Genomic DNA, 24,765 nt, shown 5'->3' on the forward strand with positions numbered 1-24,765 from the left:
ATGAATAATAATTAATATTATTATTATTAAGACTCGATCACTGATTGTAAAGATATAAATATATAACAGTATATATAATATTTACATAAAACTGAGTCCTAAATCCACCACAAATTTTTGTTTTCATTAATTAAAAACAGATTTTATTTATTTTTGTGGATTTTATTGTTGTATTATTATTATTATTAAATATTAATATTAGTTCACTCTTATAATTATTGTATATTTTGTTTAAAAAATACAAATCAATAATGTTATATATATATAATTTGTCGTTATATAATCATTATTAATAGTCTTAACTGTGCTGTACATTACAATTGAGACAAAAGTGCTAATCAATTGTTTTATCATTTCATTTTAACATTTTTTCAAATATAATATATATATTATATATATACGTAATTTCATTTAAATAGAAATTATATAAAAAACATGATTACTTAATTATCTTCAATAAAATAATTATATATATGTTATAAATATATTTATTTGTTTTTTCAATAATATTAGAAAGTTTAACCAAACTCATGTAAATTTGGAGACAATTTTTATATTAATTTTTTTTTATAAATATTATAATTAATATATTTAATACCCAATTGAATTAATTAACAAATATGACTAGTTTTAAGTTATTTTTTTTTCATTAAAAAAACTAACATAAAAATTCAACCATAAAACAATATAAATGATTTGATAAACTAACTAATCATAAAAATAAGTTAAAACATTAATATAATAAATTTATATATATATATATAATTTTTTGTTAAATTAATTAAAAACCCTTCAGTGATGTTTTGAGTTACCATTTAATAGCTTATCAACCGTTATATCATAGCAATAGCCATATAGTTAAGTATGAATTAGTTAAGAGATATATAGCTAATGAACAATATATTGTGTTGAATAGCTTTAATGTTTATTATACTCTATACATATATAATCAGTTATATTATTAGTTTATATTTTATGCAAATAAGCCTATTATATACTGAATATACCGTATTATATACATATAAGAGTACATTTCAATGATAATCACATAATAACACAATACATGTATTGCATGTGCGCTAACATCATATGGTTTTATCCTCAAAAATCACTGAAAATGAAGTGTAAATGTTATAACAAAATGAACACAATTTTCTCAAAACAATGTTTGCATTTTTAAACTAAATATTTAACAACAAAAAACTAAAATCAAATTAATTTAACAATCAATTATTTATAACTAACAAATTAAATAATATATATATATATATATATTTAAGATTATTTAATTATTTTAAATTTTTCAAACCAATACTGGTCTCAAATTCAATCACATTAAGAAAAAATTTATATAATATATAATTATAATATATATATAATTATTAATTTTCATTTATATATTTTACAATTTTTTAAATATATATGTATATTGAGATTAGAGTAAGGCGTATGAGAGAAAGTTTTCAATTGATTTTAAAAAGTATATAGTTTTTTGTTTTTTTAAATATAATTAATTAATACAAATATTAACATCGATTGCATTATCTCTAAATATTTGCAAATTTCAGTCATTATTTTATAGAGATTTGTTAAAATTAAAAAATATTTCAAAAATGATTTAATAATAATAATAACATTAAATCAATGAATAACATCTATCTATAATGGGATTTAAAATTAAAAACATGTATTAGAGTAGTGTTTTAATAATTAACAAAAACTGTAGTACTCTTGTGGTAATCAATTGTGTCTCTCAATCGACGTTTATCTTCAATTGTAAATAATTTTTTATAGCAATAATAAACAATTTTTTATATATTAAAATTCAACAAATATATCATTACAATAGTGACCAAACCTTTTTTCAATATAATTTAAAAGGCAATAATTAGGGCCAAAAAACACAGTTACTATTCATATAATTATTTGGTGTTTTTTAAATATAATATTTATGTCTCTTATTTTCTCATATTATCATATAATATAATCAGTTATTATAATTTTTCATTAATCAATCAAACATCTATTAAATTTGTTTATGCATTAAAAAATGTGACACAAACTGGAAATGGCATTCAAAGGGATTGGAAATTACTGTAAGGTATAGATATTAAGTCATATACTGTATATTAAATAGAAAATACAATTGAAGTCTCATTTGATAAATTGAAATACAAGTTATTTATGGAATCAGAATATGATTAACAAAAAAAAACAAAACAAAAAACAAATTAATAAAATTAAAAATAAAAACAATACAACAAAACCTTTTGCCTTAAATCACATCCAAATTATTGTTATCTCATTAGTAATTTTTTTCAGTTGATTTTTGGCCATTAAAAACACAAAATGCAATCCAAAAGATATTTATATATATATATATATATATATATATATTTATATATATGTATATTATTATTAATGGGTATAAATGATGCTCTCATTGATTGATTCATTTGATGCAATATATATATATTATATTAACAAATATTAAACAAGTCTTTTGGCCAGACCTAGACGTCGACTACCATTTTCTTATGAATATCAGTATTCCCTACAACCTATAAAATGAGATCAAAAAAGATATCGTTTTATTATTATATAAAATTGTTTCCATCACTTTTTATATATATAGAAAAATTTTGTATCATTCATTTAAATCATTAAAACTCAAAATCACTAAAATTGTTATGAAAATTATTTTAAGTAAATGAATATTAGTCAAAATTTTTTAGTTAGAAATTATTTTTGTTTTGTTTTAATTAGTTATGTGTTATATACCCATTGGATCTGCTATTAACTGACAAAAATTTTCAAAATTAATTATCAATCAAAACTAAATACTATTAAATTCATAATAATAATAAAATTGAATAAATAAAAGCATCAAAAAAGCTTCACTGGTTTTTGATTAATGCTTTATTATATTAAGATAATTACATCGATTGAAAATAATTTTACTAATCATCATAAAGTTAACAAATTAAATATAATTAGAGCCGGAATTTTAGTGCAAAACTATTACAACTAATTTACTGTGATTTGTATAATCAGATAAATATATACACATTTTTGTAAAACTAACATAATTGTATGATAAAATCATAATTATTTAGCAATACTAAAGTATAATATAATAATTGCAACAAAAGTTATAGTGAGATAATTTATATATAAATATATATATACCGGTAAATATATTATGTGTTATTACACTGTTTTACTATAATATAATAAAAAAACATTTTTATAATTAAAAAAAATCCCGACTCCAATAAATACTAGTATTATAAATACTAGGTTTTAAAAAAATAATACGGTAATAGTTAACCATATTGTTAATCAATTATTGTAAATAACAATACATTCAGTGTATAAGACAAATCAGTCTAATAAATATTAGGTAATAATAATAATAATAGTTATCAATCATTTGGCAAATTATTGTGGAGAGAAACAGACAATTAGGAAGACCACAATTACGGGTTAAGACATTTACGATAAGTTAAATAATTATTGTTTTTTTAAAATACATTTTAAGGTATAACAAATATATAAAATATTCAATAAAATGCATAAAATGTTTTAAAATGATTCAAGTGATAAGCAATTAAATAATTGAGATAAATAAATAAATAGTTAATAAAAGAAGCAAAAAAAATCAAAATTAAATTTTAGTTTTCAAGTTATGCTCGGAATCTAATTTGAAAGCATTGCCAACAAAAACATTGACAAAACTTACGGAACAAAACTCTTCAAAAGAGATCTTTCCGTCTTCGTCTTTGTCGGCAAAGACAATCGTTTTGTCGACAATTTGTTGCAGTTGTGTATCCTTTAGATTGTTTCCGACCATCATTTTCAGCACTTGAAATAGTTCTCCATTTGATATGAAGCCGTCGTTATCCATGTCATAGATTCTGAACGCAACTAATCATTAATAGAAACAAATATACAATTCATTAATAATTTTGTTAATCCCTGTCATAAATGTCTTCATTTTAATAATAATAATCACTTACACCTAAGTTTTGATTCTTTATCTCCTTTAACACTGAATTGAGAGACTCCTTGTATAAACTCTGTAACCAAACAATACAATTGATGTTCAATCCAATAAGTCATCAAATTGTAGGACATTTTGTTAAATGAAACAAAAAAAATCGTTACCTTTGAAGTCGACTTCTCCGTTACGATCGGTGTCGAAGATATCGATGACTCGTTGCACGAGTGGATTCTGTTGTAGTTCTGGTAATGACATGAACTCATCCACCGATAGTGAGCCACTGTTGTCGAGATCTAGTTTGCGAAATCTCTTTCCCAACCTCTTTATCTCGTCGGCATCGACTGCAATGGTATACACAAGAAAATTATAAATTATTATATAATACAATACTAATTACCACCATCTGATCTAAACAATTATTATTATGCTTACAGTTGGAGCACATCTCCATCGGAAGCGATGCTTCGTTTCCCTTAAGAAATGGCAAATCATTTTTATAATTAATTGATTATAAAAAATATTTATTTATTTATTTTAAAAGGAAAAGTGGAGACAAAATATAGCAACAAAAATAATTACCATTTTGTTTGTATGTTTTCCTTTAAAAATTCACAAAAAAACAATATATTTATAATCACAATATATATTATTATATGATATAAATTATTTACTGATAAACACAATATTATTATTATTTAATATTAAATTGTTTTTTTTGTAATGAAATCAATTGATGATAAAAAGCGATTATCTGTTGATATAATAATAACTGTAATAATAATAATATTAATAATGACTACAGATATGACTGGTGTTTGAAAAAAAATATTCACAAAAATCAATTAAAAACGATTAGTGAATATTATATTATATTATTAAATATCAAATGCAATGCAAATGTTCACACAATATACTAATAATAAATTGTATTTAAAATTGATATATATTTTGAAACATGAAAAATATGTGTAAAACACAATCACCAAAAAAATGTATTGTAAATGAATTAGTAAATTGTGTGAATCACTACTATATTTACTATCAATTTATTATTATTATTATTATTATTACAACAAATTAATGCTTCAAATAATGCTTTTTTTATGTGTAATATTAATACTTCTATTATATACAGTATTATACAGTATTAAGACAGAGATATACAGTTAAAAAAAAACTCAAAATCTATTTTGCACTCAAAACCCAATATAACTACAAATACAGTATATATTATATACTCATAGCTATACACACATAATATCCAATCCCTTAAAAATAGACATCTCATTGATGGCACTCATCATCACTGGGAGGACACACATCAATACACCTAAAAAATAATTAAATTACAAATTTAATAAAAGTTTTACTTATAATAAATTGTATTAGTAATTGTACATGCTTATCATTTTTGACGATTTATCTTGCTTAATTTTTTCAAATGCAAATTAATACCCGTATATCTAAACGGATATTTAAATACTATATCGACCTCTAAATAGCACTGCAGAGCCAGACCTTCAATCAGGTCCACCACTAAAAACTATTTATATATATTACTAATTAGTTTTTTTGCAAAAATATAAAAACAATATTAATGTTATTTAAAAATTATAATAAATTTATTAATAAAACCAAATTTATTTTATTTAACAAAAAATTATCTATCTATTAAAGTTTAATAATTAGTAAAATAAATAAAACCTATTTATGTGTATATTATAACTGTGTATGAGTTGAGTGGCATTTATTTAAAGGCCTGTCGATTGTCGATACTATCGATATATTTGATACATTGATGTCATTGATGTATATATAGATCACGTGGTGTTTGAACACGACTTCCGTTTCAATTCTTTTCAATTGAAGTACTCTAACAGTGAAGTCGTGTCCAAAAACAACCGGCGCTTAACATGTCATCAAATGTATGCCATAATTGACAGCTAATTATGATTTGGTTTTAATTTACTTTAATTTAAATTTAATTAATTACAGCGTCTCTATACTTACGACAACAATTGGCGTGCATTTAAAGCCCTGATTGCCAGTCAATATAGCGGCCAATCCGTCGATGTAGTCAAAGACTTCAAGTTGGGTCAGACCAACACTCAACCGGCTTTTCTCCAGAAGTTCCCATTAGGAAAGGTATTTGAATTGATTTTTTGTTTGTTTTAAACATGTGTTGAATTGGTTGAACCACTTCTCTCCCAAAGACGGCTTTAAATTAAATATCAATTGATTGAGTCGTAAGACATGAGAGATATAATAATGAATTTATTTCACAGATTTGGTCCTACTTTTCGAGTTATTTATGATTCGCGAAGATTTCATCCGATCTGACATTTATTTTAAACCATTTAATAACATATTTAATATTAATTAGTAATAATGTTATGTAAAAGTAATTTATACGTTATATTAACGATTAATTGTTATCTTTTGTTGTTAGGTTCCGGCACTCGAAACAACCGACAAAAGCGCCTTAATTGAGAGCAATGCTATCGCTTACTACCTGTCGAATGACCAGTTGAAGGGAAAGACAGCCTTAGATCAAGCTCTTGTAATTCAATGGCTCAGTTTTGCCGACAATGAGATTCTTCCGGCCGCTTACGCCTGGGTGTTACCCTCGTTAGGTGCCATTCAGCCCAACAAACAGGCCATCGAACGGGCAAAGACTGACATTAACAAGATTTTAGACTATTTAAATGGACACCTCTTGACGCGTACCTATTTGGTGGGCGACAGAATCACTTTGGCTGACATTGTTGTCTTTGTCAGTCTTTTACAAGTCTTCCAATACGTATTGGAACCGTCACAACGTTCTCCATATGCTAATGTCAATCGTTGGTTTCTTACACTCTCTAATCAGCCACAATTCAAGAAAGTCTTAGGCAATGTTAAACTTTGCGACAAAGCAGTCACCGCTGATACTGCCCGTACTCGTGAGTATTCAATTGATTATTTTCATCAATAAATATTGTGTTGGACTTCTCTTTCAAAGACGGCTTTAATTAAATATCAATTGATTGAGTCGTAAGACATTAGAGATATAATAAATACATAGATTTGGTCCTACTTTTCGAGTTAATTATGATTCGCGAGGATTTCATCCGATCTAACATTTAATTAAAACTATAATATAATATATTTATTGTTTTAATGGAAAAAAATTAATTTTTAAAATATTTAATTTACAGAAAAAAAGAGTGAAAGCGAGTCGAAGAAGGGGAAAAAAGAAGAGAAGAAAGCAGCCAAACAACAACAGGAAAAGACTAAGAAAGCAGAGCCTAAAGCAGATCTCGGAGGCGATGAAGATGAAGACGACGGTCTCTCTCTTGAACCGAAAGCCAAAGATCCGTTCGAAGCATTTCCCAAAGGGTAGGTCTTTATAATTTGGATTAATTATTGTAATAACAATTGTCTTATTTTAAAAATCTCCAGAACATGGGTTATGGATGATTTCAAACGATTTTACTCCAACAATGATACCGACAAATCGATTCCCTATTTCTGGGAAAAGTTTGATAAACAAAATTACTCGATTTGGTTCTGTAATTATAAATACGCCGATGAGTTGACTATGGTTTACATGAGCTGTAATCTAATCGCTGGAATGTTTCAACGATTGGACAAAATGAGAAAAAACGCTTTCGGAAGTATGATTCTGTTCGGTGATGACAACAATAGTACGATATCTGGTATATGGGTTTGGAAGGGAAGCGAACTGGCCTTTACATTGTCACCTGACTGGCAGGTAGACTACGAATCGTATGAATGGAAAAAACTGGATCCGGATGACGCAAAAACTAAGACAATGGTTAAGGAGTACTTCGAATGGGAGGGCGGTTTCGATGGCAAGAAGTTTAATCAGGGAAAGATTTTTAAATAAATTAATAATAATAATGATATAATTGGATGTATTGGACTAATTAATTAATAAAATTGATTTTAATGTTTTTAATAATAATTTTTTGTTTGATTATTTATTATTTTTTAAATTTGAGTTAATATTTCATAATTACCGTAAAATAGTGTTTTATTTCCCATATGGAATTTAAAAAAATGAAAAATAACATTTTTATACGGTAAAAAACTTGCATTTTTTACCACCCCTGGTAAATTAAACGAGTATGGGGAAAATCAAAATTGGCGGAATATGGAACTGTAATGACCGATAGTTAACAGTAATCTATTAAAACCGATTTATTACCGGTAATTAATTAATTAGTTATAACGATGTTTAACAATAAATGACTTTTATATACATTTACAATATTTTTATATATTATAAATCGGTAAATAAATAGCATATTCAAGGGGTTTGGAACAACTAGAGACGTCCAAATACAAGGGTTGAGAAATCTTGAAAATATATAAAAAAAAACAGGGGTCACAAATTATTATTCAAAGTAAAAAACTATATTTTTCATATGGGAGAAAGCTCGCATTATTCCCCATGACTGACATTTCCATACAATTTAACGGTACGGTAATATCATTAATATTAATTTCTATTCAAATCTCATACTATTTTATTTTGATAAAGTAGTAACTATTTGTCTGTTTATTAACAAATATTTTATTAAATATGTTTTCTAATAATTTTGAATAAACATAATAACTAAAAAATAAATAAATAATATATGTTATGAGTAATTGACTTTATTATTATTATTATTAACATTATTATTATATCTTTTTATAATAACTTAACAAATTTTACCAAAAAGTTAATCAAATTAATTATAATAATCATAAAACATGAATATATTTTTATATATATAGAGTATATAATGTTTATACTTGATAGTTATATTAATTTTAATTATAAATATTAGACATCATATTAATCAAATTGATAGATGTATTAGAAGAATATATATATTTATATTCATATAAATAGTTTGCGTTTGTTTGCTCTTAATTAATATAAGAGATCTTTATTTATAACATTTAAATGTTAATCAAAAAAATATGTGATATAACTGACAAACAAACAAAAAGTTTAATCTTATATTAAAACAAAACAACAAAAAACATTAATTTGTTGAATGAATATTAAAAATTATTGTTGACTTTCATTATTACTTCTATCCAAAGCATCCGATAACGTCTCTCTAATGTCAAGAAAATTATATACAAAAAATTATATATCTATATAATTATGAAAATTTATTTAAATAATACAGATATAAATTAAGATATTATTGTCTGAAATAACGATTACACAAAATGTTTAATAAATTTTGAGACTAAATCTCTAGAGAAAAGTCGCGAAAATGTTTTTAATCTATTGTTAATTTATATTATAAAAGTTTGTTGTTTATTGTTATCCACATAAAGTAAAACAAATGTATTATTATATTGATAATAACATCTATAATATGTTATCATAGTTTTGAACCTATAATTTTAAAAATATACAGAATATTCTTTACTAAACATTTTTATTGTATAAAACACTGTAAAATGTTGTTTAAGAGATTATAACTATAAAACTTAGGCAACAATACTATCTATTTATATGATATGTACTAAAATATATATATTATAAATAATTTTGTCCAAAATAAAAGTCACAAATTAATTAAAATATCAGCGCTTTATAGCATATTATGCGATACTATTGTTTATAAATTTGTTTCAATAATTATTAACTTTTTTACTATTATTTTCATAAATTATATTATAATACTAGTAACATTTTAAAGATTAAAACAAATATTATTTACTTTTTTAAATTAAGTAAAATTTACAGACAGTATACAGTTTTACTATTATTAATAGTTAGTTAATTTTTAAAACTTAGTTAATACTGTATTACATACTGTAATATTATTTTATTTATATATAATTTATTGTTCAATAATTCATAAACACATAAATATTTATTAAATATAATTTATAAATTTATAAATATTTATTATTATAAGCTTAGAAAAGTTTTATTTAAAATATTATATAATAATAAGTCATAATTTACCTGATATTACACCTGAGATAGTTTCCAAACCCTGTATAACAAAGCAAAGTCATTGTCTGGTCATTCAATGGATGAGTTTTGGGAAACTTAGTGTTTGGCGCTATATTTCCTAATAATAGACAATAACAAAATACATTTGATTTATTTAAGTGATTAAACTAAAGTAAACATTTGAATTTAATTGTTAAATAATGTCGAAACTACTGTATTTAATTTTTTCAATATCCGACAAAAAAATAAGTTCAGTATACATATATACAAGTATATATTTATAGATTAAAACTTATAAATCTTTTGAAATTGTTGTTATTTTCAACAATATTTTTTAAAAGATATTTACAATTTTGATTATTTTTATATAACTAAGTTTTTGTTTGTAATCAAACTTTTTAAAAAATCTTTTATAAAAGTCACGTTTCACTAAATATCATAAGATAAGAGCCTATTATCTAAAGTGTTTCCAAATATAAATATAAATGTTTAAACTTTTATATACAGTATAACAAAATATCTTTACCTTTTTATTGTTTTTATAGTAAACTGTAGTGTAATTTAAATTAAATAAATTAAAACTTAATAGTTTTAAAAAATAGTTTTTAATTATTTAATTGAATACACAATCATCTTAATGGCTGTCATTTTGAAGTATTATTTAATAAATTGTATTTTTGATTCTACGGTATACTTTAACTTTGGTTTGTATCAAATATATTAATTTTATTGACACTTATAATAATAAACTATAATATTTAGCAAAAAACAGAGAGTATTGTTTATATATGAAATTAAGTCAATATTTTATGAAAGTCTCTGAAGTGGGACATCAATGGCAATACTTGAGCTGATCGTACAAATTATATAACAAACAATAATAACTATTTATATATAATATGATCAGCAAAAAAAAGTTCAGATTATACACCAGAGAACAGATGGTATTATTAAAAAGTAAATAAAAATCATGTTTTCAATTATTTTCATTCAATTTTATAATACAATAATTGTTTCTTTCATTTTTTGTATATAATTTGTGCACAAAAATAAAGATATAATTAAATAGAAAAAACGCATTTCTCGTATTGAATCAAATAATTCTCTCTCTCTCTCTCTCTCTCTCTCTCTCTCTCTCTCTCTCTCTATATATATATATATATATATATATATATATATATATATATAAACTTAACTTTTTCTTTAAATATAATAATACAACAATAAAAGCAATATTTAAATAATCATTAGTCAAATGGTGTAGGAAAAGCAAATAACCGACAATTTGTTTCAAACCTAGTGTTTAACTATGTGTTTGAGTAATTTTTTTTTGTTCAGCAAATTGTTATTATATATAAAACATTTTATTTGTATAATAATGTACTGTAAATGTCATTTAAGCCATACTACAGATTAAAGAATTTCTAATTCCTTAAGGATTATAAAATTCTGTTAAATTCAATGTATTTGAGGAATTGTGAGCAAAAAAAATATTAATGGCTTATTGTTTACATAAGATTTCTACAACTTTTAACATATATGTATATAACATTTTATTATAAAATTAAATTTCAGTATCTGGTAACTAAATATTCAATTATATAGTATAATTTTTCTTTCAATTTGTATAACACAAGAGAAAGAAAGAAAGAAAGAGAGAGAGAGAGAGAGAGAGAGAGAGAGAGAGAGAGAGAGAGAGAGAGAGAGAGAGAGAGAGAGAGAGAGAGAGAGAGAGAGAGAGAGAGAGAGAGAGAGAGAGAAAATAAATGTATAAATTTTAGTTACTTTCTATACATTATAGTTCAATTTTATTATATTTGTATTAAATACTGTACAAAACATAATATCATAATTTGACAGATTCACAGTTTTTGTTACAATTTCTGTATTCAATTTTTTCTATAAATTTTTATAATTTGTAACATATCTACAAAACATAACATTCTTAAAAATATATAATTTCTAAATTGTTAACAATTATTTAAATTAAATGTATATAACATTTTAAAAATTAAAATCCTGTATTATATAGACGAAACCTATATTGTTGGTCAGTCTGTTTATAATACTATAAAACTTTTGTTATATAATTTTATTGAACAACCAGTAATAATATGTCATCACACAAATTTTTTATATAATATTACATAAAAATATAAAATAACACATAAAGACTATTAGTGAATCAATGGGTTAAATGTTTTGAATGTGCTCTCAATGCTTACAGTGATTACTATATATATATATATATATTAGGAAAAAAAAGTATCAAAATAACCACAAAAATAAATATATAAATAAAAGAAATCATGAAATAAATAGTAAAAATATCAATAAAAAAATTTTGCTACAAATTACATATTTGTATTGTAGTACATAAAAAACTTATAAATCAAAATATTGTTTATTACTATAATATTATACAAAATTAATAAAATGATTATTATAATAAAAATGTAATAATTGAATGTAAGATTTAGATTAAATTGTCAATTCAATGATCAAATAAATGTTTATGATACTCAACAATAAAATATATAAAAAAGTAAAACTAACTCAAACTTGTAAAATAAACACTTTTAATAATAAATTTATGGTTAGTGTTAAACTAATTGCCAGTAAATTTATATTATTTTATTGTATTCAACAAATAAATTAAATAAATAAAAACAATGAAACCAGTATTTAATGGGTATTAAATAAAACTGTAATTAAAGCGATGAAAAAAATTGCAAACCTATGAAAGTGATGGCATCGTCGGTGTTGTCCAAAGCCATAAGCGGCGGTAAAACAGATCTGCGACCATATCTGCCATTCGGATAAAACTTTTGTGCCGCCGATGTTTCGGTCATAAAGAAACCAAAATTACATAATACAAGAAATGCAATCATATGTAACATAATTAATGATATTATGTTACTATAATTGCCACCGAAATACTTGTTATTTGTCATCATTTTTATTATCATCAAAATTGAATCTTTGAAATTAGTAGTATATGTTAGTTAATGTTTTCCAAAAATTAATAGTTTAGTCTATACAAACTTAATTGAATTATAATTTTATTATAGATATAAATTATTTACTAATCTATATAATTTAGATAATTAATGGCATTATATGTTAATTAAATTTAAATTATGAAATATTTGATAATTATGAGTTTTACATAATTTGAAAATAAGTAAAACTAAAAAATATTTAATATTAAGATGTTTTACAATATTTACTGAAATTATAAATTCTTTAAATATAGAATAAATTGATTTTATTGTGATATTAATAATTCATTGTATTTTATAATAATTAATAGAAAGAAAAATATTTTAAAATTAAATAAATACTTACAATTAATATTATAAAATAAATTATTATTAATAATAATATATAACTGATGTCTGCTATCTTCAAGTTTAACAATTTCTATGGACAGCGCATAAAAGTTTTGAGTTTAAGTAAGGTTTCGGTAACGCAGCACATGAGCGGTTGGTTTACGCTTCTGTACATTTGATGGTAGCTTTCGGTAGTTATGTTATACAACATTTAAAAACCTAAAAGATATCATTAGATCTTAACCATTATGTTTTTTATTGATGACGACAGAGCGTAGGTATGATTTAACAACAATACATAATATGACATATAAGAGGATATTTTAAGGATATATTGATATAAAAACCGATAGAAAATAATTGCGAATAAATAATAAGTTTATTAAGCACTTGAACTCAATTAATTAGTAAAACTTCATGCCGTCCTATCATTAATATATATATATATATATATCAAATATACTGTATATACAATACAAAACTAAATGTATGTCCATATAATCTTATCCCGTAATCATCGTTAAATTATGTAATATTTTTTTATCATATAACAAAATAAAGTAAAAATGACTATAGTTTTATTGTAGTCAAACATTATATTTAATGTAATAGAAATTAAAACTTTTAAATCAGTTAATCTTTAAATAAATTAAATTTTAAAAATAAAATTTTATTTAGTCTATCAATAACATGTAGTTAATAAATAGTAAATATGGTTTAAAGTGTCTGATGACTATAATACATGAATACATGATAGAATATATTATATATACAGTATATAATATATAATTTATAATTGAATGGATTATAAGTATTATTTAATAATAATTGGGATGTACTTTACTGAACAGTATTTGTAAGCAATCAAAACTAATCTCTAACATAATTAAGCAAATATAATAAAAATATATATTTAATAAAACAGTTTTTTTTAAAGTCGTCTTACCATTTAATCTCATGGATTAAAGAAAGTAGATTTGTTATAATAAATATTAGCAAATAATGAGATGGATATAACTATTTTTCTATAATGATGTTTTCTATAAATATTATATACTAGTATAATACTATGTTTTAATAGTATTAACTTATGTTTTAATAACTTATTATTCTTAATATTAATTATTAATCATAAAAATTTTGTTAGCGTTAAAATTAATTAAATAATTCTGCAAAGTTAGTAAATTAGTTAATCAACCGTTTTAAACATAATGTCAATTTAGATAATTTATTATCAATAGTATTATTATAGAAAAAATCTAATAGAAAATGACATTATATAGAAAATCACTTTCTGTCGGGTATTAAATCTATAGTGTTATGAAATCGCAAAAATTCAATCCAACATTCATTTAAAATATTTGTTTTTTAAATAATTATTTTTTTGGTAATATAATTGGTAACATTCTTTATATAAATTATGATACAAATAAATAATAAATAAATTCTTTTATTATACATATAATATTCTATATATATATATATAATTTATTTGAAAATTTTATCATAATATCAAATCATAATACTGTATATATAAATTTATATGGTAACCGTATTATACGGTATAGTAAAATTATAATGATATAAAATTGACCACTTATAATATAAAAAGTCAATATTACTCTGTATAATATAAATATACAATTTATGTACTAAAATTATATAATAAAACTAGCAAATTAAATTTAACAATATAAATAAAATTTTACTGTTTAGCTAAATAAAAATTATTATTATAAAAAATCAATATATTTTTTCATTTAATAATTTTTTGAAAGTCAAAATCATAGTAAAGATTATTTTGTTTATGAATTAGTATTAAGTAATATTATATTCAATTCATTCATTTTTTATATTTAAGATAAGATACTAAATATTTAATATATAGTATATAGTATATATATAGCTTTTTATACAATTTAATATTTTTGATTGTCATATGTAAATATTTATAAAAACAAATTTTTTAAGTAATAATTTTAAAATAGACAAATTAATTATTTATTAATACTATATTTTACTGTAAATGCACTTAAATACCGTAAGCAAAATTTATTTTTATATAAATATATTTTTTTCATTGATTTATATTTTATACTTAATAAAAATAAAATATTCATCATTCAATGTGTGTGTGTGTGTGTGTCTGTCTGTCTGTCTGTCTGTATAACATTTTTATGAATTTAAAATTTTTAACTTCAGTATTCAAATATGGCAGACAAATATTTTTCAAAAAAACTATTTTTTATATAAACAATATATACTATATATATATATATATATAAGTAAACAAGTATTTACGTGCATAAATAAATAAATTTTAGACAATGATACTTTCAACAAGTTTGTTTTTGGCAATGCTATCTAGCATTGTCAACTGATTTAATTTTTATTTGTGTAAAAATTATTTGTATTTTTATATTGGTATACATGTAGCGGCATATTATCGTGATTTACTAGGTTTTAAAAATTACTTTAGAATAATTAAAATAATAATAATATAAATTTTTAAATATAATAAATCACAACTAATTAAAATTACTTTTAGTTAAATTAATTTAATTTTTGTTGAATCATCAAAATTTTACGAATAATTATTTTATTACATAAAAATTGTTACAAAATCAAAATACACATAATTTCATTAAATTAATCACATTTATAGATTTCATCAAGTAAAATAATTTCAAAATTAAAATGATTTTATAAATTATAAAAATAATTTGATAATTAAAATATAAGAAATTGATTGTTATTGTAAATAGCTTTTAAAAATAGCAAAAAAATTAATCATAAATAAATAATTTTAAATTAAATAATTTCAGAATCAATGATTTCATAAAAAAAAATTGATAAAAAATACAATGAATTTTAAATAGTGTTGTGAAAAAAAGTTTAACGTAATAAAAATTATACACAAATAATGAGTAAATATTAAGATTTTAATCGATACTGGATTTTGTGGCCAATTGTTGCAAAAGTCTCATATCATTTGACTCAGTAGTCGATGTACTTCCGTGTCCTTCGGTTTTATCGGTGGTTTCTTCATTTTCGGTCAAACGATTGAATTCTATTTCTTCAGACATCGAGTCTACACTTGTGGCCAACTATTCAATAAAACGGTTAATTTTTTGTGTGTTAGTAATTAGTAATTATTATATTTATCAAAATTATAAACTTATAATAATCAAAAACTTTTAAGTTAAATAACAAATTTAATTTTTAAATTAACAATAAAAACATACACATGAATAATGTGATATAATATTACTTTTATAATACCGTAATTGTAATAATTATTAAAAGTATTATTTGTAATTAAAATCTAAAATTATGCCAGAAATTACTGATAATTTAAATAATAGATATAACAGTTTAAATAATAGTATACTAATAATTAGTTATAACAAATTATTATTATATAAATATTAATTTATAGCCAGGTTTTCAGTATTATTTTAAAATATATACTTGGATAATTTTTGAAATTACTCAACAAAAACATGGTTGTCCATAAAAATAATAGACATATACCGCCCCTGGTTCGATAGAAGATATTATAGATTTAAAAAATTTAGATATAAAACTTTACAAAAGTTTTACTATATATATATATATATATTATTAAAAGTATAATTTCTTACCTCTTTATGTGAGGGGGCGTACAGAATAAGTAGTGTTAATACATAGCAATTCCAGAGGGCGTAGACAGTTGTGAACATAGCACTTGTCCACTGTAGCGGTGCTATATAGTTGTCCATATCATCCCAATACCACTGATCCTCAGTGACCTGACCCATCAGATAGGCGACAACAGTTGCGGCCGCACAGACTAGTGTTGCCAATAGAAGAAACTTAAACCGATAAATGATTCCCTGGTATATCAGTCTACGTGTTGATGACATCGATGGTAAAGTAGTTTGTTTTGTTGATATGTTTCTAAATGCAATCCTTTTATTTAAAAAAAGACATCAAATATTTAAATTATCAGTTATTATTTTTTTTTTTAAATTATTAATTTAAGATTAATAACAAACCAGATATGATAGCACAAGAAAGCGAAATAACCAATTGAAGCAATACTGGCGGTTATGATAAAAATCAAAGCAAATCTTGAGTCCACTTCCCAAATGGTAAAGAAGGGATCAAACCATTGGATGCCTCGTTCACTCAAATCAAATACAAATAGTGCCATATATGCAACCAATACGATACTTAATTGTTTGTAATATGAAGATAATCGGGATCTATGAATACCGTCCTTTTAAATAACAAACAAAAATATATTAAAATATAATAATAATATAAATAAATAGTTAATTAAAATCATTTGTAAAATCAAAATCAAACCAATAGATGTTCGCCAATGAATATAATCCAAAACGACAGAAGAGCGCAATGAAATATTCCTTGTCTTAGATCACACAGAAATGACATCAATTTAATGTCAAACCATAAACTCAAGAACTCGACCGGAATGTTCAGTTGAGTTATAGCACATCCCAATACAATCAGCGTTTTCTCCAATAAAGTCGTTTCGCGGTGTAATTGTCCCAAACGTTTTGAAAACCAGAGCAGTGTCAGCAATGTTATGAAAGTGAACACTGACTTTAGGAATAACCAGATTTTAGTGAACCCACCGTTTTGGTGAATCTCTACTAATTGCAAATCACTTAAATAGGCGCCCAAATCATTATCCGAATCGGCTATTAATAGATTAAATTAATATCAATTAATTATAAACTATTAAAAAATAATTTGCAATTTAATTTTTTTTAAATGTTTACCAAATTGCAGATTAATTAAGTAGTAGTCATAAAACAATGATTGCAATTCAAAGAGTTGTATGAGATCGCAATCATATTTATAGCCATGGATCCGTTTGTTTGCCTCAATTTTACAGGAAATAGTTCTCTTAAGATTGTATTTGTTTGCATACATTTTCCAATTCTTGTCGCCAATATTTCTGACGGCTAATCGCACATTCAATCTGATGGTTGAATTGACATATTCGTCGTTATTGTTGCCGCGATGAGTGGACATACGATTGTCGTACATCACGTCCGGTACCAGAATTGTCAACAAGTTTTGCTGCCAACGACTGTAATCCAGTTGAAAGCCCTCTCGAGGAAGTGGCAGTTGAAATGCAAATGTTATGTTACTGTTATAAATACAAATTAAATGATAAGTTGTTTACCAATTATCACCAAATGCTATACAAACCTGTGACCAATCATTGTCTCTTCAAAAGACCGGCAATTCTGTGCTTGAATTTTATTTGGCTGAACCACTGCCCGAGGAATAGCCAATTCTTTGGGATTTTCGGTAATACATTTGGTGGCCGTCACCTGTTCGGTGCTGGAAGGAGCCGGTGCTGAAAGGATAAACAATTAGTCAAACATTATTAAATGACATCAAATACAAGACCTGGTTATTGAAAACTTACCGATGAAGGCGCCAATGAAAAAGGATATCAATTGAATGACAAGAATTATCGATAAGACAATCGATAACTTCTTGTTTGACAGATTCTCCAGAATAGTTCCCGACATTGTGCTTGTGGTGACAGTTGCTGTTTATGGTATCAATCATAACATACTTAAGACATCGATGGCACTCATTATTTGGCTATTGTTTGTGTATATTATTATTATTAACACAATTCAAGTCTAGACTAACACTTAGGAGTCGACGCACAACACAATCAATGCATTAATACTGTAATACATAATGTATTGTAATCTCATTGTATGTCTACAACTGAGACCACACCCACTCATTCACACATCCAATGCATATGTAGTGTCCAATCAATTGATGCAAAACAATAGACTGACTATTATATCAATTTCAGTGTTAATTAAAGGGACAGTTATCAGACAATTATTGTTTTTAATTTAAAACAAACTTAATTATTAATAAATTAATACATACTATTGTTTAAATCTAATTTAGGTTAATCCTATTAGATATAAAATTTATTAGACATTAGACATTCATTAATTTATATAATTTTTTTGTTTTAACTGTAAAATAATATTATTTTTGTAAATGTATTTTAAATGTTTAAAAATGTTTGAATATTATATTTGAGGTATTTCTAAAATTAACAATTTTGACGATAAATATTTACTTAAACCACATAAATGCTAATTGTTTATATGTTTGAAAAACTTTTATAAAGTTGTAAAACTTATAGACTATTGGCGTCTACTATACAGTGTATGTATAAACAGTAGATGTATAACACTGTTATGTTACATACCATTCAAATTAAAGAGAAAATTGACATTACCTAGTTAAGTTAGATTTATTATGTATATGTTACCAATTAATACAAAAAAAAGTTTACAAAAGTTTCTACTAATATTGTACTGTAATATCAAATTAATAAAATGAGAGTTAAATCGATATATATTTAATAAACATTATTTTCTGAGAAATAGCTTAATATTAGAATACAATGAATTTTTGATACACAATAAGGTATATCATTAATTAAAATCATGATTAGCATACAATTGTTTGTTTTTATAGTACCGGTATTATACAGTATATAATAGTATCGTAATAATAATAATAAAAACTTCAAATTATCAAATTTAGTAAATTATTGAAACAAAATAAATGTAACAAAATTATAATCACTTTAATAATAATAATAATATTACAATAATAAACCACTATTTCTTGAATATATACAATATTTATTATATAATGATATTGTGATACTCAACAACAAAAAATAATCCTAAAATTACGGTAAATCTAAAACAATAGGTCTTCATCGTGTTGTTCGGCAAATAAATTTGGTCCGTCATTATCGACATCGATTCCCATCGCACGTCTCGTTTGTTTTAGCTGTTCTTCAGCCGCTTTAATCTTTTTCTTCTTTTCTTGAATCTTCTTCAGCCGGAAGAACTCTTCTCTTTCCATTTCATCCAATTCTGATATAATATACATCAGTGTATTCTCGATCTTAGGAATCACCACATGCTCTAATGCATTCACTCGACGGTTAGTAATCTTAATTTAATATACAAAATACACAATAAGATAATCAACTAAAAAAAAGATTAAATTGTAACTCTAAGAGACATACTTTTATCACTTCATCTAATGTTATAAAACTAGTCTGAAGTGACGCCAAATCGACCAACAATTGTATTGCTCGGGCGTAGCTTTTCTTTAATTTGGCCAACTGTTGGCCACCTCTGGCCAAACCAGCCAACTCATGAACATCGCTGCCGTCCTGATAACTCTCGAAGACCGGCAAAGTAACACCAGCGACGTTGTCTTTCTTGCATTTGACCTATAGTTTCAATGATATAAAAAAATAATTTGTTTAACTACCGGTAATTTTTACCTAAATTTGATGATAAATATAATATAAAAAACTAACTTTAATCTGAGCTTTGGTGACATTTTGCAGAACTATGGCATTGAAGTCACCGCTCGTAAACTTGGCCTCAGCTAAGCTAAATGATGCCTCTTTCATGACATCGCCCATCAATGACTTGGTCTACAAATTAGAGAAAGATATATATAATCATTAGATAATTGATTGACACAAACGTATGAACTAAATGAGTGAAAAAAAACAATACGTCGACAATCTTCTTGAGAATCATCCGAAATCTCATCTGCAAAGCATCCGATTTCTTCTTAAGCAAAGAGTGACCCTTTTGTGCGCCTTTTAGTCGAGCCTTCATAATGGTCTGAGCCCTGTAATCAACCAAAACAAATACATCCAAAGATAAAAATCAATTAAGTTATAATCAGGTGATTGATTCAAAAAATCATATGTTTTTCTGATATATCATTAACAGAAATGGCATCAATTCGGTGACAATTACTAACATTCTCGACGGAAACACTGCAATCCTATCCTTTGCACTCATTCTTCCGGTTTAAATGATGTTCACCACAACAAACAGCTACAAGAAGTTTATATCTCTGGAAATAGAGTCTTCAATATCTTCGACGACAATCACTTAATAACAGTAAACAACTCCCACTTCGAGTGATGTGTTTATTATTAATGTCAGACAAGACTTGTGGTGACGACTGACGTCTAATACAATACAACATTCAAACAGTGATTCAAAGCGCTCTTCTGGTGATTTCAAGTCAAGTCATCCATCCATCCAAATGACCACCGATTGACTCAATCATTTCAATTGGTTTAACCAATTGTTGTTGTCATCACTTACTTTCAGTAGTGGTCATCACAAACATGTCAATCGACACATCGCTCTTCATCTTCAGTCTGTTCGACACTTCGGCACTTCTTTTCCTAACTGTTTATATTGTAATTGAATTAATTTGTTGATACATTTCATCACAATATCGTCAACTCATTGTTTAACAATCCATTTGTTCTTTGTTTTTGTTTTTAACCATTCATTAGGTGATAACACTGAGCGACTTGGAGTGCGATTATCTCAATGCCCAACAATGTTGTAACAAATTGAACAAGGTAATTAATACACACCAATTGGTGACCATTACTTGATGTCTGTGACCACTAATTTGATGGACAATAACCAGTATTTTTTTTCTTCTCGTTTGTTAAACCAGTGGGTGATTCCAGAAGTCATTTCGTACGGAATTTTAGTGATACTCCTGTTGTTTACCAATCATTGGATCTTATTTTTATTGAACGCACCGATGTTGGCCTGGATTTCCTATAAGTTAGTGTCATAACATATATCATAAGTTTTTAGGATATGAACAACAAATTGATAATCAAAGATAACAACTTCATTACCAATGTATTTGTTTTGTGTTTTGTTTTTAATAATTTTTTAGATATTTTTCAATACCGAAGGGAAATATTGGTTTCTATGACGCGACCGAAGTTCACAACAGAGGAAATCTTAAACAACTGATGAAGTTTTCAATGGTTCGTCTGGTCTATCATTTGATCCATTTCTTCATCTACTTGTATTGTATGATCATTGCATTGCTAACCAATGGATGAATTATTCAATTAAGTCAATAATAATAATAATAACTTTTTTGAGATCAAATTAGAAGATCAAACAATCAATTAATTGGTCACATATTTACTCTCTAATCAAATCAAATCAAATCATCCTTTATTTTTTGTTAACTTTTTTATTACTTAAACAAAAAATGAATAAATGCTTAATTTATTTTTTTAATAATCAAATTTAATATTAATACTCATATTTTTCTAATAAACAAAAATCATTATTTTAAATCATGAATAAATTTTTGTTTGATTTTATTATTAATTATAGTGTATTATCAATAGAAGTCATAATAAAAATCAATCGGTAATCGGTGTAAATATATGGGCGATAGAAATCAAACAAAAAGCTAATCAAACAATAGATTTACGGTTAAAAAAAACTTAGACAAAAACAGTCACTAAATCTAGACTTTGTTTGCAATTATATGACAGTGTTTTTTTGGACAAATAACTAAACAAAAATTTGCCAATAATTCAAAACTATTAGGAAAAATGTACAGTAAATATCTAAATCTTAATATTCATTACTATAGTTGTGATGACTAAATATATATATAATTTTAAATATTGACTAATTTGTTGAGAACCGGAATATAATATCTCTTTTCACTTATAATTTCAATACTGTATAACAAATTGAATGAAAGTCACGTATAATTTGTTTGAAATAATTTGTTTGAAATAATTTGTTTGAATTCAATTCAATTTATATTTTTATTCAATTCAATTATATAGTTAGATAAGCTATATTACGGTAATTTAGATTTCTATAATTCAATTTTTATAAATATAATATAATAAATATTAAAATAATTCATTTTATTATAGAATAGAAGAAAATATTGATTTTAATACATTAATATATATTTTAATATTATTTTTATAATTAGTTTGTGAATATAGATCTCTTAATTTTATAAAATTATATAAAAAATTTAGAAAATATGTTTAAAGAAATTTTCAATTATTTGATACTATTTTCTAATGTTTTATCAAAATATGACTTAAATATATAAATAATTATCAATAGGATTGTGGTAACAGTGAATCCGATGCCAACTGAGACAAACCAATTGTTGATATTATTAGGAGACATATAGTTATACCAAATGACTGATGTTATGCCTAATATAATACTTAAGATAATTATAATCAAATGGACGACTAATTTGTTTCTATTCTTCTGTCGTTTGTTTTTATTGTAACAAATGAGTGATATCTTAGCCACAGTTAATGAAATCATTGTCATTACAGATGAAAGACATGCAGTCAACAGACAGGTCAGCCAAATGTCTTTTCTGATGAAACAAACAGCAAATATATTATTGATATTCAATGATAAATGAAGAAATGTCAACAATTCAGTCCATTTTGAATTGAAAAACTGTTGTCTCAATTGTCGTTCAACTTTGGAATCTTTAATTGGTTTGTCAGTAAACTGACCCTTAAATCTTTGTCTTGTCGATGACTCGAAAGGTCCCAAAGCTTTGACATTATCGTTGATATCAAACACAAAGCAGGACTTTAGATCACTGGTCATTATCTGAAGTTTATCAACAAAAAAATGACAGACTTTTGTGTCTTGAGTTTGTAAATCAATTTTAATCTTAAGACTTTCCGGAAGAGTCTCTTTTCGCCACAAATCTATCACTATTTCTCTGTAATTGTCATCGTCTTCGACAGTGTCACGATATAAGTCAAAGATATCGACTTTAGCCGAACCAACGCTGATATTCTGCTGGTTATAAAATCCTATCTTTAGTGTTGATCTTTCGATGAAATCATAGTCGATGTTATGATTTCCATAACAAAGTTTAACGATATAATGAATACAACAGTCGTTTGCATTGCAATTGTCATAGATTTTGATTTCTCTGTTTTTCGATTTATGGACAAAATATAAAACAATTGCTGAAACTATGTATAAAATACAAGAAATGACAAATACTAAGATTTGGATAATAAAGTCATCCATTGATATATCAATTATATGATATCTTATTCATCAAATTTGTCTTCAAATATTATACTTTAACTGAAAAAAACTATTCAAAAAATAAATTCAGTTTAAAAATTTGAGAACTTTAAATACAATTAATGACATAGTAATGAACGTGAAATTAAAACACAAATTAATATTTTAAACAATTTTTAATGATAACAATGAAACTATGAATTTCATATGGATTCAAATAATTGATTAAATTTTGTATTTTCAAAAATTAGTATTACTTGTGTTTCTCTATTAGAGTAATTTAATTGTGTTTCGCGTGATTTTTTTGTTAAATAATTTAATATTGAATTATTAATACATAATTTTATAAACTATAGTTATCATTACAGTTAATCATTATTATAGAGATCATCCAAACTCTTCCATAAAAAAACTTAAACCAATTGATTGATTATCAGTAAGTCATCGAAAGCGAGTCCAATGAAAGACAATACTAATGATAGT

The 24,765-nt window shown here is 24.2% G+C and overlaps 6 protein-coding genes across 6 annotated transcripts; 2 read left to right on the plus strand and 4 right to left on the minus strand.

Annotated features, from left to right (window-relative positions):
* Positions 1 to 2,494: 2,494 nt before the first annotated feature.
* Positions 2,495 to 4,638, minus strand: LOC128952997 (calcineurin subunit B type 2). Its single transcript, XM_054298481.1, has 6 exons — positions 4,583 to 4,638; positions 4,436 to 4,475; positions 4,168 to 4,344; positions 4,020 to 4,079; positions 3,743 to 3,927; positions 2,495 to 2,561 (listed from the first exon to the last, which is right to left on the minus strand). The coding sequence occupies exons 1-6, from the start codon at positions 4,583 to 4,585 to the stop codon at positions 2,514 to 2,516; spliced, it is 513 nt and encodes a 170-aa protein (XP_054154456.1). The 5' UTR covers positions 4,586 to 4,638; the 3' UTR covers positions 2,495 to 2,513.
* Positions 4,639 to 5,792: 1,154 nt separating this feature from the next.
* On the plus strand, positions 5,793 to 7,964 carry LOC128952416 (elongation factor 1-gamma-like). Its single transcript, XM_054297814.1, has 5 exons — positions 5,793 to 5,928; positions 5,999 to 6,148; positions 6,453 to 6,945; positions 7,201 to 7,381; positions 7,445 to 7,964. Exons 1-5 carry the CDS (start codon positions 5,917 to 5,919, stop codon positions 7,890 to 7,892), a joined length of 1,284 nt encoding a protein of 427 aa, XP_054153789.1. The 5' UTR covers positions 5,793 to 5,916; the 3' UTR covers positions 7,893 to 7,964.
* Positions 7,965 to 9,057: 1,093 nt separating this feature from the next.
* Positions 9,058 to 12,941, minus strand: LOC128952503 (uncharacterized). Its single transcript, XM_054297910.1, has 3 exons — positions 12,715 to 12,941; positions 9,987 to 10,095; positions 9,058 to 9,120 (listed from the first exon to the last, which is right to left on the minus strand). The coding sequence occupies exons 1-3, from the start codon at positions 12,932 to 12,934 to the stop codon at positions 9,069 to 9,071; spliced, it is 381 nt and encodes a 126-aa protein (XP_054153885.1). The 5' UTR covers positions 12,935 to 12,941; the 3' UTR covers positions 9,058 to 9,068.
* A 3,251-nt stretch (positions 12,942 to 16,192) lies between these two features.
* On the minus strand, positions 16,193 to 19,028 carry LOC128952539 (protein wntless-like). The gene is made up of 7 exons (XM_054297948.1): positions 18,756 to 19,028; positions 18,533 to 18,683; positions 18,097 to 18,470; positions 17,660 to 18,015; positions 17,347 to 17,570; positions 16,954 to 17,260; positions 16,193 to 16,416 (listed from the first exon to the last, which is right to left on the minus strand). Exons 1-7 carry the CDS (start codon positions 18,859 to 18,861, stop codon positions 16,252 to 16,254), a joined length of 1,683 nt encoding a protein of 560 aa, XP_054153923.1. The 5' UTR covers positions 18,862 to 19,028; the 3' UTR covers positions 16,193 to 16,251.
* Positions 19,029 to 19,992: 964 nt separating this feature from the next.
* LOC128952587 (V-type proton ATPase subunit D-like) lies at positions 19,993 to 21,352 on the minus strand. Its single transcript, XM_054298004.1, has 5 exons — positions 21,170 to 21,352; positions 20,917 to 21,034; positions 20,712 to 20,831; positions 20,412 to 20,621; positions 19,993 to 20,335 (listed from the first exon to the last, which is right to left on the minus strand). Exons 1-5 carry the CDS (start codon positions 21,208 to 21,210, stop codon positions 20,078 to 20,080), a joined length of 747 nt encoding a protein of 248 aa, XP_054153979.1. The 5' UTR covers positions 21,211 to 21,352; the 3' UTR covers positions 19,993 to 20,077.
* A 110-nt stretch (positions 21,353 to 21,462) lies between these two features.
* Positions 21,463 to 22,292, plus strand: LOC128952886 (protein cornichon homolog 4-like). Its single transcript, XM_054298344.1, has 4 exons — positions 21,463 to 21,620; positions 21,720 to 21,788; positions 21,890 to 22,002; positions 22,121 to 22,292. Exons 1-4 carry the CDS (start codon positions 21,546 to 21,548, stop codon positions 22,290 to 22,292), a joined length of 429 nt encoding a protein of 142 aa, XP_054154319.1. The 5' UTR covers positions 21,463 to 21,545.
* The last annotated feature ends 2,473 nt before the right edge of the window (positions 22,293 to 24,765 follow it).

The sequence above is a fragment of the Oppia nitens genome, unplaced genomic scaffold (genome assembly GCF_028296485.1).
Source record: "Oppia nitens isolate AA-2021 unplaced genomic scaffold, nextdenovo-longstitch-racon4-pilon3 scaffold1_pilon_pilon_pilon, whole genome shotgun sequence".
Taxonomy (NCBI): domain Eukaryota; kingdom Metazoa; phylum Arthropoda; class Arachnida; order Sarcoptiformes; family Oppiidae; genus Oppia; species Oppia nitens.

What these genes read in the sequence shown, in the direction of transcription:
- LOC128952587 (XM_054298004.1), bottom strand. Translation starts at nt 21,210, where the DNA reads ATGAGTGCAAAGGATAGGATTGCAGTGTTTCCGTCGAGAAT. An exon ending in TCACCAAAGCTCAGATTAAA is followed by an intron (nt 20,622 to 20,711) that starts GTTAGTTTTTTA and finishes TTGAAACTATAG; the next exon opens with GTCAAATGCAAGAAAGACAA. An exon ending in CATTAGATGAAGTGATAAAA is followed by an intron (nt 20,336 to 20,411) that starts GTATGTCTCTTA and finishes TATTAAATTAAG; the next exon opens with ATTACTAACCGTCGAGTGAA.
- LOC128952539 (XM_054297948.1), bottom strand. Translation starts at nt 18,861, where the DNA reads ATGTCGGGAACTATTCTGGAGAATCTGTCAAACAAGAAGTTATCGATT. An exon ending in CTTAATTAATCTGCAATTTG is followed by an intron (nt 18,016 to 18,096) that starts GTAAACATTTAA and finishes ATCTATTAATAG; the next exon opens with CCGATTCGGATAATGATTTG. An exon ending in TTCTTGTGCTATCATATCTG is followed by an intron (nt 17,261 to 17,346) that starts GTTTGTTATTAA and finishes TTTAAATAAAAG; the next exon opens with GATTGCATTTAGAAACATAT.
- LOC128952886 (XM_054298344.1), top strand. Translation starts at nt 21,546, where the DNA reads ATGTCAATCGACACATCGCTCTTCATCTTCAGTCTGTTCGACACTTCG. An exon ending in TTTTCCTAACTGTTTATATT is followed by an intron (nt 21,621 to 21,719) that starts GTAATTGAATTA and finishes ACCATTCATTAG; the next exon opens with GTGATAACACTGAGCGACTT. An exon ending in GTTGTAACAAATTGAACAAG is followed by an intron (nt 21,789 to 21,889) that starts GTAATTAATACA and finishes TTGTTAAACCAG; the next exon opens with TGGGTGATTCCAGAAGTCAT.
- LOC128952503 (XM_054297910.1), bottom strand. Translation starts at nt 12,934, where the DNA reads ATGATGACAAATAACAAGTATTTCGGTGGCAATTATAGTAACATAATA. An exon ending in CGATGCCATCACTTTCATAG is followed by an intron (nt 10,096 to 12,714) that starts GTTTGCAATTTT and finishes GTCTATTATTAG; the next exon opens with GAAATATAGCGCCAAACACT. An exon ending in TATCTCAGGTGTAATATCAG is followed by an intron (nt 9,121 to 9,986) that starts GTAAATTATGAC and finishes TCTTGACATTAG; the next exon opens with AGAGACGTTATCGGATGCTT.
- LOC128952997 (XM_054298481.1), bottom strand. An exon ending in GATGGAGATGTGCTCCAACT is followed by an intron (nt 4,345 to 4,435) that starts GTAAGCATAATA and finishes ATACCATTGCAG; the next exon opens with TCGATGCCGACGAGATAAAG. An exon ending in CTTTTGAAGAGTTTTGTTCC is followed by an intron (nt 2,562 to 3,742) that starts GTAAGTTTTGTC and finishes CTCATTTTATAG; the next exon opens with GTTGTAGGGAATACTGATAT.
- LOC128952416 (XM_054297814.1), top strand. An exon ending in CGCTGATACTGCCCGTACTC is followed by an intron (nt 6,946 to 7,200) that starts GTGAGTATTCAA and finishes TTTAATTTACAG; the next exon opens with AAAAAAAGAGTGAAAGCGAG. An exon ending in TTCGAAGCATTTCCCAAAGG is followed by an intron (nt 7,382 to 7,444) that starts GTAGGTCTTTAT and finishes AAAAATCTCCAG; the next exon opens with AACATGGGTTATGGATGATT.